This window comes from Seriola dumerili, unplaced genomic scaffold (assembly GCF_002260705.1).
Source record: "Seriola dumerili isolate Sdu_G_001 unplaced genomic scaffold, Sdu_1.0 BDQW01000276.1, whole genome shotgun sequence".
NCBI lineage: Eukaryota > Metazoa > Chordata > Actinopteri > Carangiformes > Carangidae > Seriola > Seriola dumerili.
In genome coordinates, this window is record NW_019174531.1 from 714,606 (window position 1) to 736,021 (window position 21,416).

Below are 21,416 nucleotides of genomic sequence, written 5' to 3' on the forward strand. Positions count from 1 at the left end.
TCACTTAAATGTGTGTAAGTAGCCCAAACATCTGCATCTGTAGCAAATTCACATTAAGTTTCTGTTTTCACACGCACAGTACGGCATGACGTCACTAGGCGGCAGCAGAACACGACGCTTTTTTGAATGGACACAGTTTGAGCGGCGGGTGTTTGTATCCGCTTATCAAGTGTGTGTTTGGGTGTGTTTGTGTTTCAGCTCCGCCTCAACACACGGAGCAGCAGCCCGGTTCAACTGAGCTAAGCACCCGTTAGAGACTTGGAGGTGTTTATCTGCGTTTCCAGGTGTGTTTTCTAAAATTTTTACGTTAATTTACCGCTAAGCTAACAGTCTCTGCGTTAGCTTGCGTGTGCGGTGTTACCATGGTGACGCTCCGCGGCCGAGGCAGAGGGGACGCGGATCAGAGCAACGGGACGCAGCGGCAGCAGAGGCCGACCAGGAGAACCGCGACCCAACTGCGGGCTCCAGTAGGGACCCGGAGCAGGAGCACGGACCCCCGGTCGGAGGAATCCGCACTGTCCAATGTGAGTCCGTCCGTTTGTTAAAAAACTTTTCTAAAGAGGCTTCGCTGCATCATTTGAGTTTTAATTCTTGTCATTATTAACTGTCAAAAATGATTAAAGCTGTTGCACAAGTGCATGAATGACATCTTCCACTAACTTATTAGCAAGCAAAATTGTAAATAAAATTGTGTCAAAGTAATAAGCCATATTAAAGCAGCAAATTTCAAATCATTATTGTTATTGGAAATACTATAAAATCATAATAATTAGGAGTCTTAAAAACAGCCATGGCTGGATTAACCTCCTTAGGGGTCCTGGGGCAAAGATTTGCCTCTATTGACCCCAACTATACACAAGAGTTTCACACAGTTTGTCACAGAAAGGTGAAAACAAACATGAAAAATACATCATTCAGAAATAAAATTAGAAAAGAGGATAAACAAGACAACATAGTATAAGGAAAAAGACAACATTTATAAAAAATCAGAAAACAACATGTTTATAAAAATGTATTTAAGGGTTAGGCTTTGAATTTGTCATTGGAAATTACATTAGATTTTATTATGCTGTGTAATTTAATGTTGTGTTGTGTGTGTGACATATCTTCATATCTTATGCTGCCATTAAACAGTCTTCATGGTGAAATGATGAAAAATGATGAAAAAAATAAACATTTAAGGACTTTGCTACACCAAAGACTTTTCTTCATCAGTGGATGGATGGAGCTCACAAAGTCCTTAATTGGTTTCTTTTTTGTCAAACTGCTGTTTCCAAAGCCAGTAATGAACCCTCAAGCTCAAAAAGACAACATGCAGTTTGTTCTTATGCCACTGTACCACACTTTAAATCATTTACTTTATAACTATAAAACTATAAAACCCATTAACCAGCTACCAACATCCACATTTAAGAAGCAGTCCAATAGCCAAGGGTTAATCATTTAGAAATAGAGTACTCAGATTTACAATTTTGTCTGCACGTGCAGTGTCGCCTGTATTGACGTTGTACTCAACAGTGTGAGTATGATGCTGACTTCTTGTTAGTAACATTCCAACTTCTGACATGTTTGACGTGTGTTTCAGGGATTTAATGCTATGGATGATGAGCAGAATCAGGTTGATTCTGAAGAACACGAGAATGAAGATGTGAAACCACCGAAAACCATCATCAGGTCTGATCAATTGGACCAGTGAATAATATCTGATTAACGCCTTCACTGCTGAAATGATTAGTCAGTTAATTCATTTTATTTTAAATTCTAGACATTTTATGGTTGTGTGTCATTTAAAAAAAACTACCTTGTGACTTTGTGTGATAAATGAATTTACAAACAGGTAGGTGAGGTTACAGTGATACTACAAACAGCTGCCTGATGAACTGATTTCCACCTTGCTGAAACTTTACATAAATGCTCCATTTTTGTTTTGTGTTTACAGGAAATCTCTAAGGCTTCAAAACACTGCAGGTAAGGACAGTGACATTAACAATAAGCACTAAGACCTGGAATATCAGGAGTTTTGAGAAAGAAAGTCATGGAATTTGTTGAACTCTTCACAAATGTGTCATAAAAACGTCAGGTAATGGTTATTTAAGTACATTTACTTCACCTTAGTACAGTCTTAAAGTTCTGACACATGGGATTGAGACTTCATAGTTTTGAGAGGGAAGTGTTGTGGAGTATCACTGTAGTACAACGACAGAAAAACCAGGTTACAACATGTGTTTGTTGACATTTGTCTGGTTTTATTTGAGGTGCAACATATTGGGTATTGGTTGCTTCAGTCAACATTTATATGCAACGATTAGTTGTTTAATCAATTAGTTGTTCAACAGGAAATTAACAAGCAACTATTGTAATAATTGATATATCTAACTGGCTCCAGCTTCTCATATGTGAATATTTACTGGTGTTCTTTGACTTCCATGATACTAAATTGAATATCTCAAAGTTTTGGACTGTTGGTGTGGCAAAACAAGGCGGCTTTGATGACCTCACTGTAGGCTCTTGGAAATTACACCATTTTCTGACATTTAATAGAATTACAACCAATCAATCAATCAAAAAAATGTTTGGTAGGTTAATCAGTGCTGAAACTAATCATGAGTCAAAGCCCAACATGAGTATATGTGTGCAAACAGGTGGTAGGAAAAGTGGGCTGAGGAGAAGCACCAGGCCGACCAAACCAACCAGCAGATACCAGGCCTCCAACATGTTCGACGGCATCAGCACCAAGTAAGAAAAACTCTCTTAGTTCTAAAAACAAGAGGATGTTGGTATCAGAGCTGAAACAATTGGTCAATTAACTGATTCGTTCATCAACACACATTTCCTCGGTCTGGCTTCTCATTCTTGAAGATTTGATTCTATTCTTTGACAGTAAACTGAATATTTTGACCTGTTCATTGGGGAAAAGCAGCAATCTGATGACACGATGATCAGTCACTATTTTCTGACATTTTCTTTGACTAAGTGATGAATCTAGAAAATAGTCTAATTATAAGATTAATTGATTATGAAAATAATTCATAAATAAGATGTAAAACCTCTTAGTGAAGAGGTAAAAGGGGATTGTTGATTAAACAAAATGTGTGATTTTGACATAAATTGTCACCAGTCAGCTTTGACTGGTTTTAACTGTGAAGGTTAAACACAGGCACGGGTTGTTTTGGAAGGCTGATAAATAACGATCTTAACACTGTTTGTCCGCTGTTTCACATCTGTTTATGATATGCTTATTTCTGCAGGACAATGTAGCCACATCTGGGCTGTGGTGCCTTTATTTGCACCGACCTGGTGTAACAGTCCTGACGGATTAGCTTTAACTATATCATTTATTTCTGTTATCAGTTAGCTCCTTCACAGTCTCTCCCAGATGAGGGCAAATAAATACTGGTATGGATGTGATAAACTAGTAGATATAATCTGAGTGATGAATATGAGCTTATACGCTGCTCCCTCCACAGCACGACCAGGTCAGTCCTGAAGAGGATGGACAACATGAAGAAGAAAAGGCGGCTCAGTAACAACAAAGAAGGAGTGAGTAATGCAGTTACTGGATTACAACACTTCCATCCTGATAGTAAACACCTTGTCTGGCCTGATCTGGGTATGCGAGTGTTAGACTCACAACGCCAGTGTACTTCAGCTCATTTTAAGCAGAGCTGATAGTGAGGCTGTTTTCTGTTCAGACGTTGTGTTTACATTCAGCAGCAGTTTCAGAGCCACATTCACACACTGTGTCTGTGTGTGTGTTTGTGTGTGTGGGTGCTGCCTCTTCTTATCAGGCCGATTTGAGGGCGGTGCACCCGGCTGCACCCTGCCTTCCCCTCCCTTTGCTTCACCACTCATGGGGAGGGGGCGACATCTCTATCAGCTGCCACCAGCACCCGAAAGCCAGAGAAGCACCAACCCTTTTTTTTTGTTTTTGTTTGTTTTCATCACATGAAGTCGACATAGTTTAGATCCACTGGTTATTAAATCAAAATGTGAATTTATTTCAATGAGTTTTTATCATTCTGATTTAATTGAATGAAAATTATCACAGTGAGATGACGTGTAAGATCAACCTTGTTTTCATTTTCTTTTTTTCTTTTTTTTTACTTTATACTAAAGGCAACATTATACTTGTATAGACAAGATGTAATGGGTTACATCTTACAGACAAAGATATGTAGTCCATCTTTTCCAGTATTTTAGTGGGTTTTCACACCTGCGCTTTTTAGTCCGGGTAAACCGAACTCTGGTTCATATTCCACCTTGGTACGATTCGTTTAGGCAGGTGTGAAGACAGTTTTGCAGTCTTTTGGTGTTGACCAATACAATCGTGCCAAGACCCTTTTGACTAGGTGGTCTCCGTCCGGTCCCAAACGAACTCTGGAGCGGTTTGTTTTTGGTGTGAACTCGACCCGACCCCACTAGCAGGTGAACTCACAAGTTTGAGCTTGACGTTTCCTGTAACCGTAATCCTGTGTTTACGTTCCTGCTCCAGCCAGATAATCTGACCAATAAGAGGAGGGAACGTTGTCACATAGTTTGTAATGATACATTTTGGTTCACATGAATTTTTCTCTGTGTGAAAACAAACAGAACCAAGGGGAAAATGCTACAAGTTTACAAACTCATCAGCTGAATCGGACCAGAGCAAACAAAACGCCCTTACATATCGATCATATCATAGCTTTAAGGTAAAGCTCAGTTTCTCCGTATAGTTTATTTCGTTGACAGTTGCTGTCCATTCATCCTGTGATGGAGGATTTGGCTATGTGATGGCTTTCTCAAGTATTTTGAAGAACCCTAACCCTGACTTTGCTCGTTTTTCATTTTCACAAAAGCTGCTTTTCAGTTTTGTCTTCCAGGACTCTGGCAGGTAAATTCTGTCACAATTTCACATCATAGTAGAAACTAAATGGCTGAGATCAGACTGATGAGAGACTTTGGGAAAACTTTGGTTTGGTCTGATGTGTGTGAAGTGCATGGAGGATAAATACTCTTTGTCTCGTGTTTATTTCACTACACATTTTGAGAGCTGCCAATTTAGGGAACTGATAACAAGAAACAGCTCTTGTCGAAATACATGTAAACTCATACTGTCTGGTGCTGCGCCAGATGTGCCCATGTGTTGCTCATGACTCTGAGTTGTTGTTTGAAAGTCAGAATAGCTCCAGACAGTAGACTAGACCTGGATAAATGCTGCTTCTTATCCCCTTACTGGTATTTTTTATCCATCTTGTGTCTGGAAACTCATAAACAAAATAAGTAAATGTCCTCTTACAGGCAGTAAAATCTTATTTTAAAAAAAGAAAAACACAAAATCAGACCTGAAAAAAGCAGAGTATGAATATGGAGTCTGAGGCCTATTTGGTTATATACAATCAAAAACACAGATTATGGTGATATGATATGTTGATGCCCATCCCTGCATGGATGGACCCTGGGTCTCTGTGGTAGAAGTTGTTCTGCTTTGAATGTCTTACAGCATTTCTGTGTGTGATGAAATTGCAGAAGATCTACTCTAAAGCCCAGAGGAGGAGAACACCAGTACCACCACCGAGAGAGCTCAGCGACAGCGAGGAGGAAGACGGTAAACACTCAGGAGAATAAAAGAAGAGAGGGAGAGAAGAGTTGGGTGTGAATCAATTAACTCTCTTTGTCTTATTTGTAATAAAAATTGTCATTTCCAGGTGCAGTCGATGACGAGGACAGCAGGCAGGTAGTGGCTGCAGATGAAGACAGCAACTGCAGTGTTAACCAGAACCAGGACGCTAAACTGAGCAAAGCCTCGTCACTCTACCAGGGACCCAGCAGTGGTTAGTACTGCACTGCTGATCACAGAATCCAGACCACTACTAAACCACTAACACGGTTACAGTAATCATCTACAACACGTCACATAGAGTTAACATTAATACTGCTTTTGTTCCTCTTTATCATTGGCAGAAATAACATAAAAGTCATTTCGCTTTGTTAGATGATAAAAGAAAGCTTTAATCAAACATCTGAGATTCTTTTATTAGTAAAGTCAATAACAGTTCACATACAAAAAAATCACAATGATTCATTAAGCACAAGCTCTGTTTCACACAGTATTTCTTAGGGATGCCACAATCACGTTTTCTTGCCACCGATACTGATACTGATCATCTATGAGTGAGACTGGCTGATCCAAAGCCGATACCGATCATTTTTGCAGATGGTGTATGTTATTATCAGTGTCACACACTTTGTAAAAGTTCCACATGGCCGACATGTGGTTATTTGTTTTGGTGGCCTGTCGGCGCCGGCACATTGAACTAGGTGGGAGGCGGGACTACATACACAGCACACAGTGCTTCTCTCAGCCGCAGACACTGAATTATTAACCACAGGTTATTGGTTTTAAGCTGATCGGTGACTAGTAGAATTAATGCTAACCTACCAGCCACATATTCTTTATGAAAATTGGCTGATCATGATTGGCGGCCAATCAATTGGGGCATCCCTAGTATTTCTTAAATGTTAAATGTACAAATGCCCAGGTCCAGGCCCATCTGAAGTTCTGATGTTGTTGTTTTCTCTGTTGTTGTTTAGAGTTCCAGGGAGGAACCTTCAGGATCAGTGCCTCTGGACCAAACACGACCCGCAGAGGAGTGCTCAGGTCTGACTGTTGACAGAACTTACAACTTTTCTCTTTTCTCTGAACAAAGAAAGACACTGAGTGTTTGCCAGTTTAGTTTTTTGAGGAATGTTACATTACAAGAACTTACATGTTTGGCATGATGGAGGCATTTTAAATGTCATAGTTTCAGATTTTGAAACTGTAACTGCTTCTTAACCAGTTCAGTATTGAGGAGCTGGATGTGGATGCCGTCTGTTAGTCATATTTGGCAGTGTTGTTTATTATTTTTATTGTCTAGCGGAACATCACAATGGGATCATTTTTTGACAGTTTTTTTTTTTACCTCACACTGAACAGATGTTTCAGGCTGATTTAGCTTTGAAATGAATAAATGCTGAGTCACAGCCTCAGCTGAAAAGACAAACGTTCATGTTTTGATCTGGTGTCTCTTGTCATAGCTGCATTACTCACATGTAAACTTGGCCCAGAAATGTATTGTACATGTAAGATGAAGCCTGAGAGGGAGACCATGGAGTTTCAATTCAAGCTACGCAACAACTACTGTTAGAATAAACACACAAGTCATCTCTCTTCTGTTTCTTGTCTTTTATACTTTTAATTTCATCCTCCAGAGCCACTAAGAGCGCATGGTTGAACCAGTCTGATGAAGACAACGACTCTGATGATGAAGAGCAGAGCAGTGAAAAAGCCTCTCGCAGGTGAACCACAAGCTGATACTGAATTGGTTCTTGCTTTGGATTTTCAAACTGTAAAACATGGAAGGGTCAGATTTCCCAAACCTACCAGCACTTCTACAGCTCATTCATGATTTATGCTCCTTTTGTAAAATTAGTTCCGCCTCTCTCAGATACAAACATTCATCAACATTTAGAAACTTCTTCCTGTCAGCTTTCGGCCGCTCGGCCTGCGCACAGACGATCTTCTGGGGACTCGCAGAGACAAGATGAACGCAGGGGCAGGTCTGGCAGACATCGATCCCATGGCCATTGACCAATCAGTGAGTTCAGACACGTCGTGTATTCAAACCATGAAACTGCTGGTGGAGAACCGAGAGCCCTGGAGAGCAGAGGCCTATTGTGTCCTCTGCTCTGCAGGTTACATTATGATGAGGGAAATCTACTCATGGCACCATCTTGTTTTACTGCCTCTCTCACTCCCCTCCACTCCCCCTTGTTTTCGGACCCTTATCTCTTCCTTCCTTCCTTTCCTCTCACCCTCCTTCCTTTCCTTCCCTCCTCAGGTGGGATTCGACAGCATCGGAGGTCTGTCGGGCCACATCTCAGCTCTGAAAGAGATGGTCGTCTTCCCGCTCCTCTACCCTGAGGTCTTTGACAACTTCAAGATCCAGCCTCCCAGGTGACACACACACACACACACACATACACACACACACAGGTTGTATACACTCTCTGACACTCGTGGATAAAGACATAAACACTGCCTGAGCAAAGTGTCATTTTTCCTGTCCATATTTCCTGTCCCCTCCAGAGGTTGTTTGTTCTATGGTCCTCCTGGGACGGGGAAAACGCTGGTTGCCCGGGCGCTGGCAAACGAGTGTAGCCATGGCAACAGAAAGGTGTCCTTCTTCATGAGGAAGGGAGCCGACTGCCTCAGCAAGTGGGTGGGCGAGTCGGAGCGGCAGCTGCGGCTGCTGTTTGAGCAGGTAAGCTCCATCTGCACAAGCACATCAAGGCTAACCTGATGTCCCTGTGCTGCCCCCTGCTGGCTAAGGCATCATGTATCATGCATCATGTTTGTCCCCTATGATTAATATTTGAGAAGAGACTACAATGACTATAATGGATTCTCACAACCTCAGAGACCAGCTCAACTCCTCCACTCACTGAGCTGGTCTCGTCTTGATCCTGAACACATGAACACATATCAGTTTTCTGCTTTTCATTTAAAGTGCAGCAGCTGAGTGTGTGTTGGTGTGTGTCATCCTCAGGCGTATCAGATGCGTCCATCCATCATCTTCTTTGATGAGATTGACGGCCTGGCTCCGGTCCGGTCCAGCAGACAGGATCAGATACACAGGTCGGAACAAACTGTCAGTCTTTTTACTGTAGTTGTTGCTCCTGAATCAGCCACCTGCTCTGTGTCTAACCAAGGCCTCTGTCTTTTTGTCTACAAACAATCACTGACATGGTTTTCTGTCTTGATTTTCCTCCTGCTCAGCTCCATTGTGTCAACGCTCCTGGCTCTGATGGACGGTTTGGACAGTCGCGGTGAAGTTGTGGTGATCGGAGCAACAAACCGGCTGGACTCCATCGATCCAGCGCTGCGACGGCCTGGACGCTTTGACAGGGAGTTCCTCTTCGGCCTTCCCGATAGAGAGGTTAGTTAGTTGTTTTTTTGTTTTGTTTTGTTTTGTTTTCTATTGTTCCTATCCTATCCTTTTATATCTTTTATATCTCATTTTATATCTGTATGCATCAAAATCTCCAGACTACAAAACATCATTAAAATCTTAATGTCATCATTAAAATGTTTTTACATTTAGATCTATTCATTTAAATGATTATGGTTCCTTCATAATCTAGAGAAAAAAATTTAATGTGATCAATGCTTTCATAAATTTGGTTTTGGAGGACATACAGTTAAGTTTAGTAAATTTACAGGGTCACAAAAATATGTGAATTCTTTTTTGTTTGAATCTCTGATTAGTAATAATTTTACTGTTACTTAAGTTATTTAAAAAGGTCAGTTTGGCTGCAGTGAATTCATTGAGTCTAAGTAGTTTTCACAGTTTGGATGATCGTAGTTTTTTAATGTTTTATAGAAATTATATATTGTATAAAATGTGTTCTCATCAACAGTCCAAGCTTTGTTTTATCACAGTTTGAAATTTAGTGTTCATTTAGTGTTAGTTTAGTGTTTGTTTACCTGTATGTGTGTATGTCAAAACTAAATCTCTCTCAGCTTTTTTAATGCATGTGTGTGTTTCAGTCCCGTAAAGAGATTCTGAAAATCCACACTAGGCAGTGGAAACCTCCTCCATCTGAAGGTTTCCTGGAAGAACTGGCTGAGAAGTGTGTCGGTAAGAAAGGCCACAGTACTGTTCATTATTCATGTATTCATCATTCTCATGTGTTCATTATTTTAATCTGTACAACAGATACAAACCAAAACCAAAGCGGTGACATAATATCTGGAAAAATACATTCATACGATTCTTTTTTGTCCTTACTGAAGGATTATTGTCTAAGAAGTTAGATTAAAGAAACATATTAAGAGCGGTAAGATCCTGATGTGTGTCATTTTTTAAATCTGAAATGACCTTTGACCTCTAAATTTGAGCAGGTTTGGTTTTGTGTTGTTTTGTGCTCACTGAGACAAAACCCAGAAGACTTCCTGCATGTTTTGGGTAATTCTCCTTCTGAATCTGCTGTCAGGTTACTGCGGAGCCGACATCAGGGCGGTGTGCACCGAGGCGGCGCTGTGTGCTCTGCGTCGCCGCTACCCGCAGATCTACGGCACCTCCCAGAAGCTCCTGCTGGACGTCTCCTCCATCGCCGTCAGCAGCTGCGACTTTGTGGAGGCCATGAGGAAGATGTCACCAGCCGGACAGCGCTCCGCTGCTTCACCCGCTAAACCCCTGTCACCCGTGGTTCACCCGCTGCTGGGCTTCGCCCTGCGGGACATCCTGGAGGCTCTGCAGAGGCTGTTCCCTCACGCTGAGCAGGGCATGAAGAGGAAGAGGGAGCCAGGTGGGTCAGTGCTAAAGGCTGGAGACACTCCCGCTGATGAAAAATGACATCTCGTCTTCAAACGTCTTCATCTGTTGTTTTCTGCACATCAGACCTGACCTCTGGTATCCTCGATGATGGCCTGATGTACGGCGGAGACGAGGGATCCAGCACATCCAGCATCTCCGCACCCTCCACCTCAAATAGTAGGAACTTCCTGCACTTTGCCAGGTGAATCTGATCTTCATCAACACCTGGCCCAGCAGGATACACAAATGACCAAATGAGCAGTTGACAGCAGATTTTACTTTCAAAACCTATTTATTGGCTGGCCAGTTGAAAATGCTTTTATCGCTACCATTGAACTTTTACAATATATCTCAGCCATATACAATGTCAAGAAAAATAAATACCTTTGGTTTGTGAAAAATAAATGTTACTTCAACTCTAACCAGTTGAAAATGTAAAAAGTAAAAAATAAATAAAACAATAACATTAAATAAATAAAAATAATAAATAAACATATAAAGATCAGCTAGATGGGGCTGTAGAGTCAGTGGCAAAGTTTGCACCCAGGCTCAGAGCACTTGATTTTCAGCGTTATATAGTTTACACTCACATCACATCTGATTACAAGTGTGAACATTAAAATATAATTTTTTACCTAACCGTCATCATTTACGAGTCAGTAAAAGGCTTATGATAGGCTACCTGACTAGCGTCTTCTTCATCTGTTGTCTTTCTCTTCTTAGAGAAGTATCTGAACAAGCTCATCTGAAAATGCAGTCAGCAGTTAATACATAATGACGTGTAGATATTAGCTTAATGCTATCAATTAGTTTACCCAAGTTAGCGTCACTGAGTTGGCTAATAAGTCTACCTTTTCTCCGGTAATTCGCTGCCTTATTCCTCACGACTACACTTCTCTGACTCTGACCTGGTACCTGACGTGATGTCACTTTCAAGGCCGCGCTCTCGCGAGTAATTAACTCCAATAGGATCCCCCAACCACCCCACTCCCTCCCTCCCCTCTCCTCCCCTCCCTCCGCTGTTGCGCTCATCATCACACAGGCTGTGCTGTGAAGGTGGAGAGATGTGGCGGTGGTGCTTTTGCGACAATAAAAAAAAAAAAAAAAGAAATTTGAAGGCGTGGCGGCTATGGTTTAGCAGTGGCGGGCCGCCACTGCTAAATGAATGTAGAGGAAACACTGATATATTTTTTCTCCTCCTGTTCTTTTCTTACATCTTGCACTGCTGTTCTTTCCTCCTGCAGGAGTGCAGTCAAAAACCCAACGTCTCACCGTCCCAGGATGCTCCTTGCAGGTCGTCCTGGCGCCGGTCAAACTTCTCACCTGGCTCCTGCAGTTCTGCACGCTTTGGAGTGTTTCACGGTCCACAGCCTGGACTCTGCGGTGCTGTTCGGAGTCAGCAGCACCTCCCCGGAGGAAGCCTGCACCCAGGTGACTCCTGAGTAAACAGCACACAGATGTAGACTCACACTGGGCAGCAGGTGTAATCAGAGACGATGCTTCTTGGTCCTGATGAAACACAAAAACTGAAGTAGACGGATTCAACTCTAAAAACATCACAACAGCAGGCAACAGTCTTAGTTCCACCTGGTGGAAAAGTCTGCTTCTCCTCTGAGTAGCTGGTTGTCTGCTGACCAATCAAGATGCTAATATAAAAGTACCCACCCACCCCACACCCATTTCACAGTTTAAAGGAGGCTTAGCCTCCTTGAACTTCTTCCTGAAGCAAAACCAAAAGGCTCAGCTGTCTTGGAGTGACATCTGGAGGTGATGATTGGCAACTGCACTGACTGATGCTTTTTTGTAGGCAAAGAAAGAAGAAACAATCTAACTCCAAACATATTTAACAAAACTTTTCTGATTCTTCAACTCTGTGCAGGATTTAATTCTGTATGAGGTAAAAATCATTCTCTGCTCCTTCAGGTGTTCTGTGAGGCCAAGCGGACATCTCCCAGCATCCTCTACATCCCACACCTCCAGCAGTGGTGGGACACCGCAGGGCCCGCGCTGAGAGCCTCCTTCCTCAGCCTGCTGGGCAGCATTCCCTCCTTCTCCCCCATCCTGCTCCTCGCCACCTGCAACGTCCCCCCCGCACAGCTGGACCCAGAAGTGAGTGGCTCAGAAATAACACAGAATGAGTTTGAAACCTTCTTCCTCCCACGTTTGGAGGACGACAACCTGAGACAAACAACAAACTTCATAACAAACATAATGAAAGTGTTTTAATTTCCATCTGTTTCTGTCCTCAGATTCAGTTTCTGTTTCGGGAGGAGTATGGAGAGGTTTACACTGTCAGTGTCCCCAGCCAGAAGGAGAGGACCGACTTCTTCCAGGACCTCATTCTGAACCAGGCGGCTGAGGCTCCACCCTCCAGGAGAAAAGCACGTATGTGACTCCACGTAGGAAAATAAACCTTGTCGCACTGCGTCTGTTGAGTCTTGAACCTTTCAGACTGAAAATGAAACCAAAGGCAGTTTGTTTTGAAGCTCTAAGATTAATTATGACATCCCCCCCCCCCCCTTCCTTCTCAGTGACTCAGTCCACAGAGGTCCTTCCCCTGGCTCCCCTCCCTTCTCCTCACCAGCTGTCTGAGCAGGAGCGCCTCCGTCTGGAGGAACAGGAGGAGGACGTGCTGCGAGAGCTCCGCCTCTTCCTGCGTAATGTCACAGAGCGTCTGGCTCTGGACCGCCGCTTCAAGGCCTTCACCAAACCGGTCGACATAGAAGAGGTGAGCGGATCAGAAAAATAAAAAGATGACGATGATGTGAGTTTAGGTTCAGGTGACGTCACCACTGATCTCAGTTTGTATTCATTGCACTGTTATGTCAGCCTTTATGTTAAGAACTAAGAAGTCCAGTTTCCAATATTGTTTTGCTTTTCTGTTGCACAGCTCTATATAAACCTTTGTTTACTATTAATAGAATTGACTCTTTATACAGTAAATCTGCAAAATACATTCATTTAATGAGGAATACTAAACATGTGGAAGTTAAACTGTAGATTCATGAGCAGAAAGTGGTACAGTGTGTTGGTATAGAGAACATCAAACGGCTAAAACATAAGTTTTATTGATCTACACATAAGCCTTTGTCATTAAGCACCTTCATCATAATTGTACATCTCCGTCTTTAATTTTTAACTACAGTCAGTCCTCATTTCACTCCTTCTCCCTCCTTCCTCCCTTCTTTCCTCTTCTTCTCTCCTTTCCTACTTCTCCTCGCCCACATCTCCTCTGTTCTGTCTCTGCAGGTCCCTGACTACCTGATAGTGATCAAGAAGCCCATGGACCTCTCCACGCTACTGACCAACATCGACGAACACAAGTACGTCACTGTCAGCGAGTTCATGTCAGACGCAGACCTCATCTGGCAGAATGCCCTCGAGTACAACCCGGACAGCGACCCCATGGGTGAGCATGAACTCTGAGTCCTGAAGGCCCAGAGCAAAGCACAGAATATTCAAGTGAACAAAATACAAGAGCCAAGTGTGTAGGGTGGTTGTTATAGATGACAGAAATTATTCAACGTATTAGCTGTGATTTATTAATATGTATAAAACAGGTCTCCCTATCACTGACGTTTTATCTTACCTTTAAAGTTACACTTCTTCACTGTCTGCATGAAACCGACAGAGCAGGTGATTACAGGTGAAGGCTCTGACACTGCATCGATTTCACTTCCTACCTCCACTTCAGTTATAACGTAGACAAGGTTCAAAAAGGACTCTTTGTGCTTTACTCCAGCTGACAGTCTGACATTTCCATTGTAGACATGGTGTCTGGTTCAATGTAAAGCCAGCAGTACAAAATCCTCAGAAATTCTTTCTCTGAGCATCTGTGTCTCTGGTTGATGAGAGAAGTGGGTTTAACAAGTGAAATGGAACAGAAGCAGAACTTTCACCTGGATTCACCTGTTCTCTGTGGAGAGGTGGTGAAAAGTTAACTACGACCCCCTCATCAACTACTGGTGTCTGAGGCTGCAGTCGAAAAGTCAAAATAATTTCCTTTCCTAACCTCTTCTCCTCGACCTTGATGGAAAATGTCATGAGGTCAAAGAAAGATGTGAAGGAGAATTCCAAAGGACTTAGGAAAAGACAAGAGAGAATCCGACTGCACTTACACTAGGATTTTTTTTAAACTAACTTTATTTATAACATGTGGACAATAAATGCTCCTTGTCAACCACAGCACAAAACAAACATGAAAGAAATATACAAGCAGAAACAGTTCCTTTAAAAATATTAATTAAATAAAAATAAGCAACCGACAAAGAGTCAGAATGAATTATATTCAGACATAAGTAGGCTATATAGAGTTTTTATACATTTGTTAAGTAGAGAAAATTAATCTTTCAGTGCAGTAAGCAGGGCTTTGAAACAACATTTATATATAGATATTTATGATGAAGATGATATGCTTTCTCTTCATGATGACTACTGACTGGATTTGGAAGAGAAGAAATCTTTATTTATGGATTTGGAGCTCAGGCCATCAGACAAGGATTTCCTTAAGTTTTGGATTGTGTCACAAACATATAGGTGCTCTTATTTCTACATTTACCATATGTGGGTCTGCTATAGTGAAAGTACAGTCATGTGGAGTTTTAAATGTCTTTTCTCCTTTCCTTTTGTAAAGGAAGGTGCAGTGTTTCCTATGCTAAAGGAGATAAGATAGGAAGCACTGAAGCTCCTTTCCTTTTCATTTAGATTTTAGAAATCATTTACATTTGACTAGCTCTTACCATGGCTGCCGCTTAGATACTTCAGCTTGTTTCACTCAGTTTGGAACCTTCCTAAGAAAAAAGGACTTTTCGACTGAAGCTAAGATCTGAACTGAGTAGGTTTACAGGAAATTGATCTGCAACAGGTCTGATTGTCTTAGTCAAGATTTGCTTCTTTTCTCTGTTTGGTAAAACTGGGAACTGAATATTTAGGTGTTTGAAGACATTAGACAACATGCCATTGTCTCTGAAAAAAAACTTTTTTACTGTTTTATGATGTTTTATAGTGTTAACTAAATAATTAATTTATTCATTGAAAAAATAAAATAATCATTAATTGCAGCACTATGATACAAAAGAAAAGTTTACTGTGATACAGTATATGAGGACTTCATGTCTTTAATATATGAAAAACTATGACATCAGAGTTTATATATTTTAGTAGATACAGTATGAATAACTGTGTGTGTGTGCGTGTGTGTGTGTGTGTGTGTGTGTGTGTGTGTGTGTGTGTGTGTGTGCGCGCGCGTGTGTGCGTGCGTGCGTGTGTGTGTCAGACCGTCATATCCGTCACCGTGCATGTGCTCTAAAGGACACAGTTCGAGCCATCATCAGAGACGAGCTGGACGAAGACTTTGACAGAGTCTGTGAGGAGATCAAAGAGTCTCGAGTCAAGAGAGGTGAAGCTTCCTGGACTTGGTTCCTCTGTCTTCTGACTTCCTGTCTCTTTGACACGTTGGGTGTCTCAAGTCAAATCTAGATTGCAGTGAAAACTGACAGCGAAGCAGCAGTGGTTCAACACTGACACTGTTAAATCAAACCCGAGAACCACTTTTTATACATCTGTGTCTGAAACTCTAAGACTAAACCCTTAAACTAAGACTTTTCTTGTTGGCAGCTTCCTACTGCAGGAGTGAGGCCAACCCAGACGAGGCTGATGGCAGGAACGGCCCTCGACATCGAGGTAAGTCCACCATGAACCACCTGACATTCGTTTCCTTCAAAGAACCATTAAATGATCTCTGGCTTTTATTACTCTCCACTGGTGAATCATAGGAACTACAACACCTGTCTTAAAACCAAATGCAAATGCGCATGATATAAAGGAAAGTGGGGGTAAGGTGAAGCTGCAAAGCGAGTCTTTATTTAACTATCAAAGCCTCAGAGTCACAGAGCAGATGAGAAGAGGAAGAGGCAGCTTCAGCAGCGCTGACAGATGGAGTAATGAGAGGGAGAGAACAGGTGAAATGGAAAAGTCAGGAGAAGGAAATCGAGTGGAGAGGAGAGGAGGTTTCTCTTTCTGTCTCTGCTCTGTCTAATCACCTTTCTTCCTCTCTCCTCCTTCACCCCTGCCCCTCCTCTCGTTTCTTGTTCCAGTCTGTAAAAAAAAGCGTTACAAACTGCACCGCAAATCCAAGTGGAGCACCGGCGTCATTAAGAAAATCAAGAAGAAGAAGGCGCCGGTCCCTGCGTCGTCTTCCTCCTCCTCAAAGTCCAGCAAGGCCGGTTCAGAATCAGGCCCAGAGGAGAGCGGAGCCATTGAAATGAAAGTGATGAACGGCTGTGCTGATCCAAGCTCATCCACCACGTCAGAGAGCAGCAACGGCGAGCAGAGCCGGCTGACAGGCACCATGAACGGGTATCACCACAACATAAATGGTGTCACAGGGATCCAAAATGGAGTCCTCATGAATGGGTACCCACATCCCGAGCCGCTTGACCTTCAGCCACATGACAGCATCCTCACAGGGAGGCTGAACTTCAGGCATCGAACCCAGACACGAAAGACCCCCCCAAACCCGAAGACAATGGTGAACGGGGTTTATTTGAGCAATTTAGGTCTGTATGCCCACGAGCTGGACCCCTCCTTGGCAGTGTGAGCGCTTTCCTTTACTAACTGGTCTGAGCCTGACTGCAACGGAGCTCCGCCGCTGCAGCTTCAAAGCACCTGTAAAACAGGTAGTGAAAGTAACGCTGCTGCTTCTGCATCTGCTGCTGCTGCTGCTGGACAAGCTTGAACAGGCCAAAGCTTCACTCGCTGAGGCTCTGCAGACCTCTGGGCTCTGAGCCAAACTGACGCAGAGCTGAGCTGAGAACAGAACAGCTTCTCTGATATCTTATCAAAGTTTTACTCTCACAAAAATGTACAGTCTCATGAGAGCTTCACAAGAGAATGAGGAATTTTGGATGGCTGAGTCAATGTGTGATGATGATTTCACCATCAGACCAATTAGAAAACTGTTGAAATCATAAAATTAATTATTAAAGCTGTTTTAATCTTAGAAGATTCAGCCACAAAAGTGTCAACGGGTACAGAGACTCTTACAGAATCGTGTTGCGAAGGTTTATGGTCTGAAATAGTTCTTAAGACATGCAAAAGGCCACACTTGAAGATGGAGCAGAAAGCTGGCCTTCATAGAGAGGGGGCAAGATCTAAAATCTTAGATCTTAAAAACGAGGATAAATGAGGGGGTGGCCCAATAGCTGAGTGGTTAGGGTGTACACCACATGGGCTTTGAGCAACGAGTCCCCGGCTTGACTCCTAGCTGGCTGGACTCTTTGCTGCGTGTCATTCCCCTGCTCTCCGTCCCCGCATTTCCTGTCTATCTTCACTGTCCTATCTAATAAAGGCATAAATATGCCCCCCAATTGCACAGACTTTTAGACAATCTCTGCCGGAAGACGCTCATTCACATGAAAGGTGAAACAAACAGCTCTGTCCCAAATGAGAAAGGAGAGCTAGAGATAGGTTCAAACCCTGCTTACTTTCTTACCTTCACACGGCCGACCAATGACAGTGTGAGGTGGGTATTCATGTTGGATTGTCGGCTGATATGTGAAAGTTCCACAGTATGAAATCAGTCTTGAATGCCATTTTTGTGAATGAGATTAACCACAAGTGAAACGAATATGACAATTTCAGGGGTGAAGATACATCTTTGGAAATGAGCGACTTACAAGTGTTTGCCATTAAGAGAGATTGATACTGATACAGACAGACCTCACAGAGTAAAGACACTTTTAGAACAAGAATATGAAAATGTTCGTGCATGAAACCTATTGTCTCATAATGGGCAAGTGTCGATTATAGAAAAAACTAAACTCTCCTAAATGAATTTTTTTTTAATGCCTAATCCATCCAACCATTAATCATATCATTAGGAATTATTGTTAGGCCCCTGTGAAACAGGTATTGAATTACATTCTGTGTGGTTTTAAAAAGTCTTCAATCTAAATTTGTGAACTCTGCAGAAACCTTGGTGAACCTGACACATTTCCCCCAGTTAGAGAACCACTGGGTTGATTAATGCGTCTGGAAAGCTGATGAACTTGACACCAATGCTCATCTTAAAAAAGTGATAAACTGAAGAATGAACCCTTTCTTCCTTATCCTCCTCCCATGTCTTCCACCTCAGAAAAGCGTAACACGCGTAAGAAGCGAGCCAACAAGGTGGCCATGGAGCAGCTGCAGCTGTTCAACCCATCTGCTGAGATCCTCGACCACGACACACCACCACTCGTGGTCGATCACAACAAACTGAGGGTGAGGCGAATGAGTGAATGGTCTGTTCACCTTGTACCATCTGAAAACTGGAGACGTAGGCAGCGACTCTGTAACCAGGATACAACGGTGGTGTGGTGGTAGTACTAATGGTTTAACTGGTATTTAGAGGTCTGCTTGTTGTTTTGTGTTGTGTGGTTTTTTTCAGGGTCTCCTCAACCGAGCTGTGGATAGAACAGAGGGAGCTGAGGTGGATCCGCTGGAGAAGCTTTACGCTCTGCTGGCTCAGTGCATCTACAGACACAGAAACAACTACAAAAAGACAGAGCTCATCCAGGTACGAAGACCTGAGACAGGGCTGTGCTTCCTGTAGTCTTCAGACATGTGTCAGATTTCTTCAGTGATTATTAGACACTGGTCCTGTGTTGGTGATGCTACCTTCCCCCAGTTCTTTGTAATAGTTATTTACAGTATTTTAATTAAATTTAATTTAAGTATTTGTTGTTCTCATCACACTGAGACATTACAGAGATAAAGTACAACACAACTCATGGGGACCTTATATCCTAGTACTAGTAACACCTTACATACCATTTATCATAAAACAATTACTTTCTGGCATTTCCAAAAAAAAATGAGGGATCTACATCCATGAAGACAGTTTTGTGTCATTGCTCTTGATGGTTGTTTTTTGACTCTTGCGGCCATTCTGCGCCTCTTTGTAGTTCTGCATCTCTGAGCTCACTTTGAGTCTCTGGAGTCGTTTTGTGTCTCTTTGTAGTTTTGCATCTCTTTTTGGTCTTTATCTCAAATGTTAAGAGTCATTTCAAACAGGGTCTGGCACAGTGGCCCTTAGACACCTTGGGCCCCTGGGTCTGGCTCAGTAATCCATCCATGCCATCAGTAGCCCATAAAACATGTGAGGAAAGACAGCTATTGAACAATGACCTGTTTTTTATCAACAACGCTTTGTCTTGGCCTAAGACGCAGATGAAAACACAAAGACACAGCTGAAGGCTGTCTGGTCGCAGTGTCCTCACCACAGCTCAGTTTATTGTGTCTACTGTATGTTAGAAATCACAACAGTCACTTGTCCACAGAAATCAAACTGTATGAAACTCTTCAAGTACAAAGGATGTAACAAGCAGCTAATCATAACAATTTATTTGTAAAATGTAAAAACAGAAAATGAAAAATTGATAAAGAATTATTGCAAGATTTGAGCTGCTTCATATTTTCAGGTTTACGTTTGGTTTTCATTTTTCTTTTTTTTTGTCTTTTTCAGGAAATGAAGAAAGAAATTGACAGTTTCTGCTGATCCCCTGTGCCAGGTCTATTTTAATAAAACCTCAGAGCATTAATATGTGAAGTTGTTTACTCTTGTTGTTTTTACATTTAATTATGTTCATGGAACATAAGAAATGTCAGAAATACCTCAGTATTTATTCTGTTAGATGTTATTTATAATAGAGTTTTATTCATGTGACCACTTTATCAGTTTATTATGCAGTATTTAATTAATTCAGCTTCATCATGTTTTCTTTGCTGCCACCATCTATGTGCTACAGATTTATCACTCTGTATTGTGCAGGTGATGTTAGTATCAAAGGTTAAAAAGTGCATCACATGTAGAACAGTTTACCTCTGAATATTGTTAATGTTGAATATATATTTGGCTCTGATGACAGCTCAGGCAGAACAACTAATAAAAGCTAAATGCAGAAAATATTTTCCCCCATTTTTTTTTCTCATCGTCACTGTTTTTCATCTGATATTTGAGTTTAATATCAATGTTTGGTGAATTCTCTGAGTTTAAATTATGTTTGAAAATATTGTAGTTACAGGATGTATAGTTAGTATAGTTGTACTTTGATTCAATTTCATGCTAATTCATAAACATACAATTTGAATTGCACATTAACATTTTACATACAAAACATATGATGAACATAAGAAACATGCAAGAGAGAGATGCCCTGGGTCTGGCTCAGTAATCCATCCATGCCATCAGTAGCCCATAAAACATGTGAGGAAAGACAGCTATTGAACAATGACCTGTTTTTTATCAAACAACGCTTTGGTCTTGGCCTAAGACGCAGATGAAAACACAAAGACACAGCTGAGGCTGTCTGGTCGCAGTGTCCTCACCACAGCTCAGTTTATTGTGTCTTACTGTATGTTAGAAATCACAACAGTCACTTGTCCACAGAAATCAAACTGTATGAAACTCTTCAAGTACAAAGGATGTAACAAGCAGCTTAATCATAACAATTTATTTGTAAAATGTAAAAACAGAAAATGAAAAATTGATAAAGAATTATTGCAAGATTTGAGCTGCTTCATATTTTCAGGTTTACGTTTGGTTTTCATTTTCTTTTTTTTTTGTCTTTTTCAGGAAAATGAAGAAAGAAATTGACAGTTTCTGCTGATCCCCTGTGCCAGGTCTATTTTAAAATAAAACCTCAGAGCAATTAATATGTGAAGTTGTTTACTCTTGTTGTTTTTACATTTAATTATGTTCATGGAACATAAGAAAGTCAGAAATACCTCAGTATTTATTCTGTTAGATTTTATTTATAATAGAGTTTTATTCATGGTGACCACTTTATCAGTTTATTATGCGTATTTAATTAATTCAGCTTCATCATGTTTTCTTTGCTGCCACCATCTATGTGCTACAGATTTATCACTCTGTATTGTGCAGGTGATGTTAGTATCAAAGGTTAAAAAGTGCATCACATTGTAGAACAGTTTACCTCTGAATATTGTTAATGTTGAATATATATTGGCTCTGATGACAGCTCAGGCAGAACAACTAATAAAGCTAAATGCAGAAAATATTTTCCCCCATTTTTTTTC

General features: G+C 41.6%; 1 protein-coding gene across 1 annotated transcript; it reads left to right on the forward strand.

The window, feature by feature from the left end:
* The first annotated feature begins 455 nt into the window (after positions 1 to 455).
* Positions 456 to 20,467, forward strand: LOC111230648 (ATPase family AAA domain-containing protein 2-like). The gene is made up of 28 exons (XM_022757438.1): positions 456 to 524; positions 1,586 to 1,674; positions 1,940 to 1,968; positions 2,643 to 2,736; positions 3,468 to 3,540; positions 5,506 to 5,584; positions 5,685 to 5,810; positions 6,571 to 6,637; positions 7,231 to 7,317; positions 7,508 to 7,616; positions 7,860 to 7,975; positions 8,108 to 8,282; positions 8,568 to 8,656; positions 8,798 to 8,957; positions 9,569 to 9,659; positions 10,015 to 10,329; positions 10,422 to 10,539; positions 11,582 to 11,768; positions 12,261 to 12,446; positions 12,587 to 12,722; positions 12,869 to 13,065; positions 13,587 to 13,746; positions 15,613 to 15,735; positions 15,954 to 16,019; positions 16,433 to 16,894; positions 18,472 to 18,599; positions 18,766 to 18,894; positions 19,843 to 20,467. Exons 2-28 carry the CDS (start codon positions 1,598 to 1,600, stop codon positions 19,873 to 19,875), a joined length of 3,612 nt encoding a protein of 1,203 aa, XP_022613159.1. The 5' UTR covers positions 456 to 524; positions 1,586 to 1,597; the 3' UTR covers positions 19,876 to 20,467.
* The last annotated feature ends 949 nt before the right edge of the window (positions 20,468 to 21,416 follow it).